At 48.9% G+C, this 13,290-nt stretch overlaps 1 protein-coding gene across 3 annotated transcripts in view; it reads left to right on the forward strand.

Annotated features, from left to right (window-relative positions):
• The window catches only part of LOC144152189 (uncharacterized), a 648,411-nt gene that overhangs the window by 606,314 nt on the left and 28,807 nt on the right, over positions 1-13,290 (forward strand). For all 3 annotated transcript variants that reach the window (XM_077683415.1, XM_077683416.1, XM_077683417.1), the window contains 2 exons: positions 3,632-3,742; positions 12,730-12,837. In XM_077683415.1, coding sequence (XP_077539541.1) covers positions 3,632-3,742; positions 12,730-12,837 — 219 coding nt within the window. The remainder of the gene's footprint in view (positions 1-3,631; positions 3,743-12,729; positions 12,838-13,290) is intronic.

The following is a 13,290-nucleotide window of genomic DNA, read 5'->3' on the forward strand; positions in this document are numbered from 1 at the left end:
TGTGTGTGTGTGTGTGTGTGTGTGTGGAGCGATTATGTATTCTTCGTTTACTCTCGCTCAACTTTCCCCGTAAAGCACACCATGTGGCTTGCACGGCAAATTATTCGGAAGCTTTTTTTTTCTTTCCTTCTTCGTTAGCGGTTACGAGAGGAAGGAGCGCAGAAATTTGACATATTTTCGATTGCGCGCAACTCGATTAAGTTTGTCCGTTGGCGTTCATCTCTTTGAAACAGCAGAGCGAACTACACACTGACGTTCGTCCAGCAAACGTCAGGCCTTTTATGAATATCGGTCGGTGCTGGAGTTGATTAAAATCATTGTATCCACGTGATTCAAATTGTCGGGTGAACTGGCGACAATACAATGGAGTCGCTGCTTCGGTTCTTCACGGCAAAAAAAAAAAAAGCCAAGCTCCACTAACGTGAAACCTGGGGAGGGTGTTGCGTGCAGTGTGTGCCGGTGTTTCCCACACAAAATCGCTGCTAATGGCGCGTGTTCTCGCTCCTTGCGAGCTTGCAGTTCAGCGTCCACCGCAGTAATGAGCGTTTCTGGAGCCAACGCGCGCCGTTGTCTCTCTATTGCCACACGGTGCGCGGTGATTGGGCGCCGGAGAAGCGCCGGCGAAACGACCAATCTCGCGCTTGCTGATGCGGTGGCGCCCTCTCTTGCGTTGAACCGGATTTAAGCAATTAAATGAGACAGACTGCCCGTAAGTTGTCTTCGTGTGACACGCCGAAGCATGCTAAGAAGCATGCTTTACAGGAGGAAACCTGGCGTTTGAAACCAATTTTAAGAAGGAATTTAACAAATTTCTGTTATTAATGCAATGAAATCCTGATTATTCCTGTATTTTAAATTAGTTTAAATCGTGATAGTTTATTTTGAACCGGTTTATTCATTATATACTTGTTTTTTACCATCGTTTGACACCTTCATTTACCGTGACGACAGGCCGGGCCCCTAAGGTGCTTCGCCCCTAAAACAAAAAACAAAAAAAAAAACATTCATAAACGATCCTGATCACGCTCCTTAAAAGAGAGCCCGATGCGCCCTTCATGAGGCCGGCTTTTCCTCGTCGCGAGCATGGTTTCAGTGAAGCAACCTTTACAAGGAGTTTCTGGGTCGTACGGCAGGCGGCTGTCGTTGCAAATAAAAAAAGGTACCGGGGAAATTTAAAAACGGAACTTGCGGGGAGCGTAAGGTGACCACCGCCAACGCATTGGCTCGACTTAAGAGTTCCTAAAGAAGCGTGCCGCCACGGATTACTGTAATTTTGTACAACTCGGAGTAGCAAATGCTCACGGATATTTCCGGCATATGGGTGTTCCCTCCGGTTCTACAGAAATTGACTTTTCGGAACTGCTTTCGGGACAACGTTTTTGCGGGTTTCACTTCCGTTTCCTTTTTAGCCTGCGCCACCGGAACTGAGAAGTCTTCTTTGTGTGCGCACACCACACGAATAGCGGTTTAAATCAACAGGTGCGTCCAAAGAATGTCCGGAAAACGTGCTCTCGCTTCCAATTATTCTGGCGGCAGGCTGCGTCGTTGCTACGGGGAAATTTTGGCTGGAACTGAAAAAGCGTCGAATTATTGAACGTTTTATCCGAGCATTGTTCCGCTGAAACTGTTTTGTACGTTGGCTGGGTATATTTGTCGGTGCGTGTTCAATTAGGCGGATATGTTTCCTTTTTCACTTGGAGACAAAAGCTTCCGACGGAGTTTGTGACTTGGCGCTTTACTTCCTGTTGAGTTTAAAGTGGAAGATTACCTTTTATTTCCGTTTCCCTTCCGGTTACATGTCAACCAAACTCGTCTTTTTTCTTAGGTTATCCGTAAAGCTAAAACGGAACAGTTTTCGCTTATTATTTGTCCACTCGAGACGTTCTTATGAATAGAATGCTCAGTAAGCGTGCGGAAATTGTCATAGATACGAACTTGGCATAAATCACTCCGGTCAACTGTGCTGAGTGGTTCAGAAAGAGACAGTCAGAGAAAAGCCTTTTTCTGACGAAGGCAGGTTTTTCGGCGAAAATGCACTCCATTTTCGTCATGTCTCCCATTTGCTTCATATGCGTGTATACAATACTCATTTATCATTAGGTACTTTTTTGACGCACAGAAACAACTTATCCCGACCTCGGCGTTACTCCGTCACAAAGTTTGCTGTACGTGTGGCTGTCATTGAAGCAAATCGGCCTCGAAAGTTTGCACTAGGGCAACAGTGCGAATCGAAAGCTCTAGGAGCAAACAGCCGGCTGTCGCCGTCACGGTCGCTCCTTTTAACCTGAACGCACGCACACGCACGCTCTGCACGAAGTCATGTCTTCACTGCAGCTCAAGGCCTTCTCTCCTCGTTGTTCCGTCCGCAACAAGAAGAACAGAACAGGAATGTGTCGTGTGCGTGCGCGTGCCGATCTGTGCGCCTGCAGTGTGTGCTCGGGCGCCTCCGGTGCGGACAGCGAGGAACACTGATTGCACAACGATTTCGTGACGACTGCATACGGTGAAAGCGTTCGTCCCGTGGTCCCAGCGTGGTTTCCGAGAGACCGCATGGCATGTCCGACTGACGACGCGCATTTACGCGCAAAGAGGAGGCAGGGGAAGAAGTGGTCTCTCTTCGCGCTCTCGCCTTCACTGTTATATAGTACGTATCGACGTCACCACTACAACGATACATTCGAACCGTGTCAGCATCAGCTTGGGATACGATAGCCTAAAATTCAGTTGGGAGGCTTGAATCATGAAAGAAGGTCGTAATCTGTACAAAGTTAATGCTGCGACGGAAAGAAATCCAGTCATAGAGACGCTAAGCTATTGATTAATACGTGTAATATCACACTCTATAATGGTATCGCAAATATGATCATCGGTTTTAGACGCCGCCTGTTTGCTGATACGTGAATGAGATTGGTTCTTTAATACTGCATTAATGCATTAATAATGAATTCGTCCGTACGTGAAGCTTGCGTTCCGCATCTTCTCTCGTTGTATTGATGTGCCGCGCTCGGATGCCTCCGCACGACTCAGTCGCCAAAACGTGCACGTTGCATAACTGCGTCCTGACAGGAGCTTGGCGGCGCGTACGCCCCCCAACCGAGATTGTCTCATCGTCTATGACTATCTGCCTACTCACATGTCCAGTCGTTTCGCCTTGTCTTCTTGAGCTTCCGTGGTGGGTTCAGCACGAACGTATAGGTTCTGCTCGTTAACTTCGGCAGCAACATCCATTAGTTGCACACGGGGGGCTTCCCTGGATAACACTTCTGTCACTGGCGATTGCGTCACCGACTGACAGTCACATCATGAGCGCAAGCGACATCACTTTGGGTCGTGACGTCACACCCGGTGATGATGTATGTTGATGTACGTTGACTTGCGCTTTCCACTGACGTATGCTTATGGACACGAAGAATGGCAATGAACTCATTGATAACTTCGTCGCGAAAAATCGGCACACCATGTGGCACAGATAAGATATTGTGTATAACAAGTAGCACGAAGCAACGGAATGTGAAGTGACATATTTTTTTCCCCGGTACACTCCTATACAAGCCTGTTTCCACTCGCTTGGCACTCGATTGCTGGCGTACTTATTTTCTCTACAATCGGCTCTTTTCCCTCGTTTTTTCAGTTGGAGCGCCTGCTGCAGTATGAGCAGTACCTGTCCCAGCTGGCCTCAGCGACACCCAAACACCACCCAGACTACAACGACCTCTCCAAGGCGGCGCAGAAAGCAAAAAGCGTGAGTAATTTCAAAATACCCGCCTTTTTTTTTACATCGAGTTCCTCACCTAGCAAGGCATCACTGATGCATACGCACGTGTACTAATAGTACACTTGCATGGGCATCGGCTGTGTCACAAAATACAGTATATCCTCGTTATAACGAAACCGCTGTTCTAATTATCGCTTTATTCGAAGTTTTTGAGGGTCCCAACGGCATTGCAGGGCGAAAAAATTATCCCCTTTTAGCAAAGTACCGCTTGTAACAAAGTCTATTTTCTATCCGGGTGACTTCTATTTCGTTTCTGAAGCTGTTATTTCCGCGCTTGTTAGCGTTCTCTTTTCCTCAACCCCATTTAACTCACGTTTCTACAAACATGGAATTGATTTTGATTGATTGTAGGGTTCAACGCGCCGACGCAACGCAGGCGATGAGGCGTGCCGTGGTGGAGGGCTCCGGATTAATTTAGACCACCTGGGGATCTTTCACGTACTCCGAAATCTCGTACAGACGGGCGTTTTTGCTTTTCGCCTACATCAGAAAAGTCCAGACACGGAATACCTGCCGGGGGAGACAACTAGCTGTAAGTGGCTGTAAGCAACACTCGGTCCGAACACGTGACCCCAGCAGCCGTGCTTCTCCCAACGCTCTCGCAAATCCTCAGCAAGAATGTGAACGAGTGAAAAGAGGAGGTCACGAAAGGTGCCCGTTCAAGAGGGGATAAAAAAAAAAAGAGCTCGCGACAAAAAGGGCCAGCCTCTCAGGAATTAGAGGAGGACGACAAAGGAAATTCACACTCACTGCGGCCACCGTCTTAGTGACTGATGGGTGGCACCCTCGGCCGTTATCTTTCTTGCTTCTCTGTTGCGTCTCTCGGTTCCCCTGTATTTCTCCTGGCGCCAACAGCAGCGCTCCCCGCGGTTTCACATGACTGACATGTGCGTCTCCGCACTTTTCCCTCCTGAAAGATCTTCCTCGCGCACGCCTGTCCGAGCAACAACAACAGCGATCATGGCTGCCCCGAAGGGTCTCCCCCTCCCTTCCCCCGTTTTCCAAAGGCGCTCATTACCGAATTCCCGCGCTTATGTCCTCCCCGCTCGCCCCGGTCATCCAAGGAGGCGCGTAGCCGTGGTTGTTACGGCGTTCCTCGCAGGCGAATTATTACGCCGAGCCCCGCAATTAGTCGCGGACGGCCGACCGGAGACGAAGAACTCGTGGACAGCCCTTGTGCTCTGCGTTCTCGCCTGGGAAACGAACACTTCCACCTTGGGTGCGCGGGAACGACGAAAACGCGTGGGTTGTGCACCGCTCCTCCCAGGTCCCTCTGTTGGCGTCCGTGCGCTGCTTTTCTGGCTGAGGGTGAGGCTGTTCTCTATTTGCCTGTTGAGCTTCGGCCTCTCTACGAAAGCTTTTTGGTGCACACCAAATGCACGACGCTTTGACCAATGGCTGACTATTGCGTTACCACGTGCTAGGTGGATGCGCATATTATATGGTATAGTTACGTGACCATATTAGCACATTGATGTCTTTGTCGAAATTTTCTAAGCCACGCCGAAGTTTTCTGGGCCGCATAGAATGGACCTTTTTTTTCAGTAGTGCTCTGCGCATGCGCTACTTTCGCTCCAGCGACCAATCCGCCATTATTGGGGAGCAAAGTGTAAACAAAACGACGCCATATTGGATTAGCCGGTTGCGAACGCCGAGCCAGCTAAGTGCTGCAACGTTTTCTGAGCCCTGAAAGCGGCCGGCAGGCAGGCGCTCCGGCTGCCATCGAAAAATTTCTCTGCCGCCAAAACCATGCGTGGCGCCTGGGACGGCTTCCTCAACTGCGCAGGGCAGGCGGAAAAAAGGGCCGTTGTTCTTCCATATTCCCCCAAGTGTGGTTCGGGCGCGCGCCGCAGGAGGGCTATGCTGCTGGAAAAAGGTCCATTAAACTGTCACCAAGTTATTTAATGACAGTGGGAAAGAAAGGGGCTTTTTTTTAAATGTTTCAGCCTCGCTCGAGAGCTAAGCTTGGTGTTTGAATTTTTTTGTGGCCTGTGAACTTCTGGCATGGCCAAGAAAATTTTGCCAAAGCTGTTAGTAAAGTTGGCCCGCACTGTTAGTAAAGTTGGCTTTTTACATTGCTCTCGTGTATTGAAGTGAAGCCCGCTTGTAAAAAATAAAGTAAAGGCGCTTTTTGGGTTAAGAACGGCGCCGACGAGGAGCGAGATAAAAGCTGGACACAAACAAGCGTAAAGGCGTATGACAGTAAATGAGCCAGATAAGAAAGCCTAAGTGGACTCTTCGTAAGTGCGACGGATGCGGCCGGAATGCTTACCTACTATCGGATAGTTCTTTATGGGTATTCAGTAGAGATTTTATTATTTTCTAGCGTGTTATAGACGCTCAAATACGGTATAGATGCCCTTGTTTTGTTGTCTTGTTTTGTTTGCATGTAATGTGTAAAATGCATGCATGCTTCTACGTTGGAGTGGCTGAAAAAAGAATGAAAAAAAAAAAAGCGCTAGCTATAAATTGATGGTTTTGGTGCACTGATGGTTTTTGTATACTTTACGAAAAAAACGGCGTCTTTTCTTAAACCTCTTCGAGTATCCTTTCCGTCAGCACTTCCTGGTCTCTGGCAAATTGCTTAAAAGCGCTGCTTCGTCCACTCCCTCCTACCTTGCAAGCCAGCAGGCGCTCCCGAACGGGCGCACGCTCGACAAATTGCACGGGCATAAACCATACGCGCGAGCCAGTCTTAACGAATTGGCTTTCGTTAAACTTGAGGCGCGGCGCGCGCGGAAATTCTCCTCGCCCTTTTCAGACTAGGGCTGGGCGCCATCAGGACCGCTATGCACGACTGCTCTTCTCTGTCAGCGGTGTGTAGGTTAATAGCTCTGCGCCGGGATTTCCCTCCGCTAACTTACGACCAACCGCGTTGGACACCGCGTGTTCGCCTCTTGGGCGACCGGAAGAGTTTTGAAGTTTTCTGTCCGCGTCATTTTTTTACTCGTGATTTAGTTCCTTTAGTGCTCTCTGGTTTGCTTCTCGCGAAGACGGCAATTTTGCTGTCAACGTCGATCGTCGCTGCCGTGTGCGCTTTCGATATGATTAAAGACAGCGAGGGAGGCATAGCTTCCGTTCGCTCTGGCCTTGAAGTAAAAAAAAATTAAATGGGAGATTGTGAAGGGGAGTAAGGGTGGGGGGGGGGGGGTGCATAATTGCGGGCGAACAAAATCGCGAATGTGAACGAGCAAGTTTCTTGGAAAGCAGTCCCCATTCGCCAGCCACATTAGTCGCAGCATGTTCGAGAAACGCGCTGCCCGCACACGACGTTTGTTCACAGAGTTGATGTAGGCAAGGACCCGCCACGGTGGCTCAGTGGCTAAGACGTTGTGCGGCTGAGCACGAGGACGCGGGGTCGATTCCCGGCCGCGGCGGCCGCTTTTCTGATGGAGGCGAAAAGCAAAAACGCCCATGCGCTTGAGGTTTCGGTGCACGTTAAAGATGCCCAGGTGTTCAAAATTAATCAGGAGCCCTCCACTACGTTGCGCCTCATCGCCTGCGTTGCATCGGCACGTTAAACCCTACAATCAATCAATCAATCAATCAATGAGGGCAAGGGGTGCAAATCTTGTCTAGGGAACTCACCTCTCGGTATTACAGGCTGTAGGTTGCCTTTGCGTCATGAAAATTATGGTTTCCGACATGTGTGCTACCATGTGCGAATACTCGCGTTGTTGCTACTTTTTAAACATGGCGTACACGTCGCCCGAGTTTTTGATAGCACTTCGGAGTTATGGCTTGCTGAACGCGCAACTGACGGCTACATTACTTTATACTACTGCGTGGAATGTGCATGCGTGCAATTATGTATGTATGTATGTATGTATGTATGTATGTATGTATGTATGTATGTACGTATGTATGCATGTACGTATGTATGTATGTATGTATGCATGTATGTATGTATGTATGTATGTATGTATGTATGTATGTATGTATGTATGTATGTATGTATGTATGTATGTATGTGTGTGTGTGTGTGTGTGTATGTATGTATGTTGGTATGAATGTATATATACATTATGTGTGCGTATTAAAGTTTGCTGTCTATATGTAATATACAGGGTGTCCCAGCTATCATGCACCAGGATTTAAAAAAAGAGAAATTGCGTAACTCGAAGAAAACCTAGTGCATAATGTTTGCAGTACTGTGAAGAAGCGGAGAGTAATTTTTTCGTTAATGAGACTTAATTAACTAATTGTAATTAAATATCTAACTCGAGAAATACTCTCCTTATCACTAAAGTGTCAATGAGGCACTTGAAGGTAACCACGAGGGGCATCTAACTGCGGTATTTTCAGCGATGAACTAATTGCGTACACATTTATTCTGACTGATAAAGGAAACCCGCGAAGTATGAAAAATACCACGTGACGGCGCCTCCGCGCGCACCGTAAAGCAACGCCCTCAAACAGGCTGCCTCTGAGTTAGCCAGAATGAAATAGACAAAAGAAAGAAAGAAGAAATCGTGACCGAGTTTGTCCCTTATCTGCACACGCGTCCCGCGAATCTTGCTGCTGCTGCTCCTTCCATGCATGCTATTATCAAGGTGATGCGTTGTCTCTTCGGGCGGGTAACACGCGAAGCAGTTGCTTTCAATCAGCTTTGTTTGGGGACGCTGCTTTACAATGCGCGCCTAAGCGTCGTCACGTGGTATTTTTCATATTTCGCGGGTTTCCTTTATCAGTCAGAACAAATGAGTACGCAATTAATTAGTCGCTGAAAATACCGCAGTTAGATGCCCCTCGTGGTTACCTACAAGTGCCTCATTGACACTTTAGTGATTAGGACAGTATTTCTCGAGTTAGATAATTAATTACAATTAATTAATTAAGTCTCATTAACGAAAAAATTACTCTCCGCTTCTTCACAGTACTGCAAACATTATGCACTAGGTTTTCTTCGCGTTACGCAATTTCTCTTTTTTTAAATCTTGGTGCATGATAGCTGGGACACCCTGTATATGTAGTCACCGTACATAGTAAATCTCTCCATAACGAAATCGATTAGTTGCCAAGTGTTTTATAATCTCCATTGTAACGGGTAAAGAGCACATGACACCCCCTTTAACAGGCTACCGCTTATAACGCAACCAGTTTCCTGTTCCAAGTACCTGCAACAATGGTTTACTGTAGCAACGGTTTATTTACTAACAGTCACCCGGGCGTCTGTTGCAATGTACGATGACACAGTGTGCTGGTGTCTGTAGGGGCTTCCGTGTCAAGGCACTGTGACCTTAGCTGACCGGGTTCGTGCGCCCGCGCCCGCCTTGTTTCCTTTACTTCCGGCGTGCGTGACTTTTAGAGCAGCCGTGCAGTCTGTCAGTGCTCTGTGGCGCGTCCCCCCCCCCCCCCCCCCCCCCCAATCGCGTGGAAGATAACGCTCTGACCGCGTCAACACGCTTCGCGCGGCACTGTTATTTAGCGAGGTAATTCTCGCTCGTTCTGAATCGGCAGCGGAAACGAAGTGTCGAATGTCAAAAAAAAAAAAAAAAAAAAGGCCAAAGAGTATCCTGCTTCGCTTTCATCGTAGCGCTTGCTCGCACGGTGCATTTCGGCCCCCGTCACATTGCTACTATGTAGCGTGCTCGAGCAATTCAGGTTCCGCTCAGCGGCTATTGTCTTCCGCGTGATAGGTCTGCCGCGCAGTCGCACGGTGGCTAGGGAGTCCGATCTCGTGCAAAGGCTGCCATTCGCGAGTGTAACACAAGATTTTTCTTTCAACTGTCAGTACTTCTGTAGGAACCATGTTTAGTTGCCCTAACATACGCGGTTCAAACTGGAGCTTTCTTTGCTCAACAAAGTGTACTGTTGGGCGAGTTAGTAGTCCATCGTAAAAAATAGCCACAGCGCGAACAAAAGGTGCGAGTTTTCTCGGAAGTCAGCGCTCGTCCCGTCGTCTTTCTGTGTCCTTGTTTATATTCGCGCTGTAGCTTTTTTTTTTTTTTGCTCACTGATCGCGTCCGTGCGCAAAAACGCCCTTCAGGAAAGCCGACTTTCTCTTACGGTGATGATGATAGTGGATGAAGTGAAAGGTGGTCGAAACGCGAAGCTTTCTCTGGTCGAAAGCCAATGCCTTCAAAGTCCAAAATCCAAAGCGTTACGCCCAGAATGCACTGCAGGAAAGCCGACTTACACAATGGGTTTCCACAAAGGCACATGAAGCGCAGGTGCACGGTCAACACTTCATCCCTGGCCAATCCCCCCGAGTGGGCGCGTGCCAAACACTATACGAGGGCGTCATCACCACCAAAGCCCGAACTCAGACGACAACAGACAAAGCCCCTCACGAGATTGGGCATTGATTCGGCTCGGTTTGCGGCGTTTGTTGTTGAAAAAAAAAAAAAAAAAACTGGTGGTGTGGGAGTGGTCCCAAAAGGAAGCTTCGCGTTTCTACCATCTGTGTCGTTAGACGAAGGGGCTTTGTTATTTAGATTTTGCATCAGCTCAACAAACTTCTCTCCGAGTTTATCTAACATGGACAGTAATAACAGAAAAAAAAAAAAACGCTTTTTTAGAACCGGCTGGTGTAAATAACGCATTTATTCTCATTTATGGAATCAGGACTGGACCTGCGCGGTGGGAATCAGGACGCTTCCCACCGCGCAGGTATTTTTCGCGTTTTTGTAGTTCATTTAAAAACTCAGGAGCTCGTGTTTAACCCTTCCTGACCGGAACGCTGTTTGAACGGATGCGCAGGACAGCTTTGAGTGTCGAAAATGCGACCCAGCTTAACTGATGGCCGGGACGGGGGAGACCCCTCCGGCGTCCTTGCTATGAATGCGTGCCTTATCTTCTGCCCAGGCAGATATACTTATCCCCAGTCGATTTTTTTTTCTTCTCGCCCTCTCCGTGAGGGCTCAGCATGCTGACCAATTCCCTTCTTGCCATGACGTCAGCAAACCGAACTGATAAGTCGTTCCAGCCCAATTTCGAGTCTTCGCCTCTATGTTTTCGCCCAGTACCCGACCGGCAAAGATGTAATTTCGGCGCCATGTTTCGAACGCTGCCGCTTGCGCCAGTCGTAATCGCGCGTATGGTTAGGACTGCAGCATAAAACGCACCTTCTCCGGGAGGCTGCACTTGAATTTGACCCCGGTGGATGAGGCCGGGGCGTTGATATACCGAGCTACAATGGCGTGCATGGATTGGTTCTGCCGGCGACTCACCTGGAACGTTGAGACGCCAATAACGGTGAGCCCCAAACGCAGTGCGTGTACGGAATCGTCGGCATTCAGCTGCCATGTCTAAGCGTTGGCGGATATCCTCCTAGCGCTACGAGGATTCACTTTCCCGGCGACATCATAGTTGCTCTAGAATTCTTTTGCTGGTGTTTTCAGCTTTTTTTGTGTGTGGCGTTAGTGTACAAAGCTGTGATTCGTGTTCGGCGGAGGACTGTGGTCGTACGTGAAGGCAGCTCCTAGCTCTCCCATCTTCGCCAGTGTTTCACGCCTGTCGGGCACCGCTCCCAGGGCGGTGCATTATGTCGCACGCGTGCCATGCCTCTTCCTGCCGGCTTCACTTGATGCCATCGGGTTCGGCGAGAAAAAAAAATAATCATAAAAAAAAAAAAACAGAAGGGGTCCCAGGCAGTGGTGCGCCATGTGGGAGTATTGTACGCTACCGGCGCAGAACTTACGCCTGGCGTACCCCAAGGTGGGGATCTGCGCCCCACGATCTTCCTTGGTTCCTCCTGCGTGTTAGTTGCTGCGAGCGAACGGCTTTGCGGGGGAAAGCGTGCACGACGCGTGCCTACGGTGCGTGCCGGGCTGCCTACTCGTGCGACCGTGCCCGCGTGTTGCGGGGGATTTCGGGCTAATCGGCTTTGTTGGGTTGTATGTGATTCGTCCGCACGTGCGTTCGACGGCCCCGCTGTTCGGTCCCCGACTCCCGGCCGATGCTTCTCGGGGTCGTTGAGCCGCGAAGATCGCCGAGTGTCCGGGTGGAGTAGCAGCCCCTGCCCGCGTGGGACGAGAAGGCTTCCGTTTCAGGAACTTTTCTTGCGCGGTTATATTACGATTTTCCGCGGTTAAGTTGAGTGTTCACTCATGAGCCCGGCACGCGCTACTTGAAGCACACATCAAAATCGCGAATGGGGTTCCAAGGCGGCACTGATGGTTAGCAAATGGAACCAGCTTATCTGTGGTAGCAAGTGAAACCAGCTTTAGTTAGATAACTCCGTGAGTATACTGACTTAGCTCCTCGGTACTGGGTTCCTGCTCCGATAGCTTGTCAGTTCCATAATGAGGCCGACACAGTTGTTATGCTTCCGTTCTAAGTTTTAAGCGGAACGTTATCGGCATCACAAAAGGGGGAAAAAAGGGGGCGCAGTACAGTCACCATTCTTTTCTGTAATTGCTTGGGAGCATTTAATTTTTCACTTGTAGGTGCTTTTGTTAGCCGGCTCTCATTTCGTTTGCTGTGATGGAAAGTGTGAAAGTAGAAAAAAATCGAATTCACAGCGCGCGTCAGCTCCATAAGGTTTGCTCTGATCGTGAATCACCTGTTGTAGCTAATTTCACCGTTGTTTTCGTTGTAACACTCCTTTGTAATCACGCACTCCGGACGAGCGATATTTTCTGCTTATTGTTATTTATAAATACGCACCCACATGAAGCGCGTTATCTTTGTAATGCAAATCCTCGCTCTTTGCGCCGTTAGCCATTAAGCCCAAACCGTGGTTCTGTTCGGAAGATGAGCTCTTGCTGCGGTTGCGAGGTATACTGAGTGTTCCGGAACATGATGCGACCACGCGAATTCTCTTCTAAAGGCCTGTCTGTGGTCTAAACTAAAACAGGCTGGGATGCATGATGATATTTTTTGGCCATTTTGTGGTATCGGGGTGCATTACTTCAGTCAATGCCTTCACGACAATTATTGCGGCGAAGCGCTTAACCGTCTTTCTTTTTTCTGTTGTAAAACTCGGCGTTCCTGTTGCTCTATCTGTGCAGATGGTGAGGCGGGGCGACTCCAGCAAGGAAGAAACTGATCTCGACCGGATCCAGGACTTGTTTCCCAGTGACAACCTGCGACTCCACGACCGCGACCCACTGTCGCCGGTAAGTGGGCTTCCCCTGCGCTTTTTTTTTATAAGTTGCTTTACCCGCGATCGTTCGTGGCATTTCTTGATGTCCATCAGCTTGAGTGCCTGTACTTCGCCGTATACAGTTATCGTGCAAGGAAAGGGAAGGTCTGATTTGTTTTATCTCGGGATATTTACTCGCGTCTGTGCTTGCCCCGAAGCCGTTTTATCACGAAGCCGGGATCAAGGCAATCTCCCCCGAAAACGACTAATAGAGCGCCGCTCTCAACGCCCACGCGACTGCGCCTACGCACAGCAACGGGACCGGTTGCTTCTTCCTTTACGATGTACCCTGTTACGCCGTGTATTGTTCCAGTATTGAGCGAGCTGTATGCTGCTCGGTATAAAATTAGTCCTTCACATTTGAGGTCGCCTCTTAAGTGACAGCTATATTAATTAGAAACGGTAACTTATACAAAGCCCATATCGC

Source organism: Haemaphysalis longicornis, unplaced genomic scaffold (assembly GCF_048455015.1).
Source record: "Haemaphysalis longicornis isolate Haplotype H1 unplaced genomic scaffold, Haemaphysalis longicornis Haplotype H1 scaffold_9, whole genome shotgun sequence".
In the NCBI taxonomy this organism is placed as follows: domain Eukaryota; kingdom Metazoa; phylum Arthropoda; class Arachnida; order Ixodida; family Ixodidae; genus Haemaphysalis; species Haemaphysalis longicornis.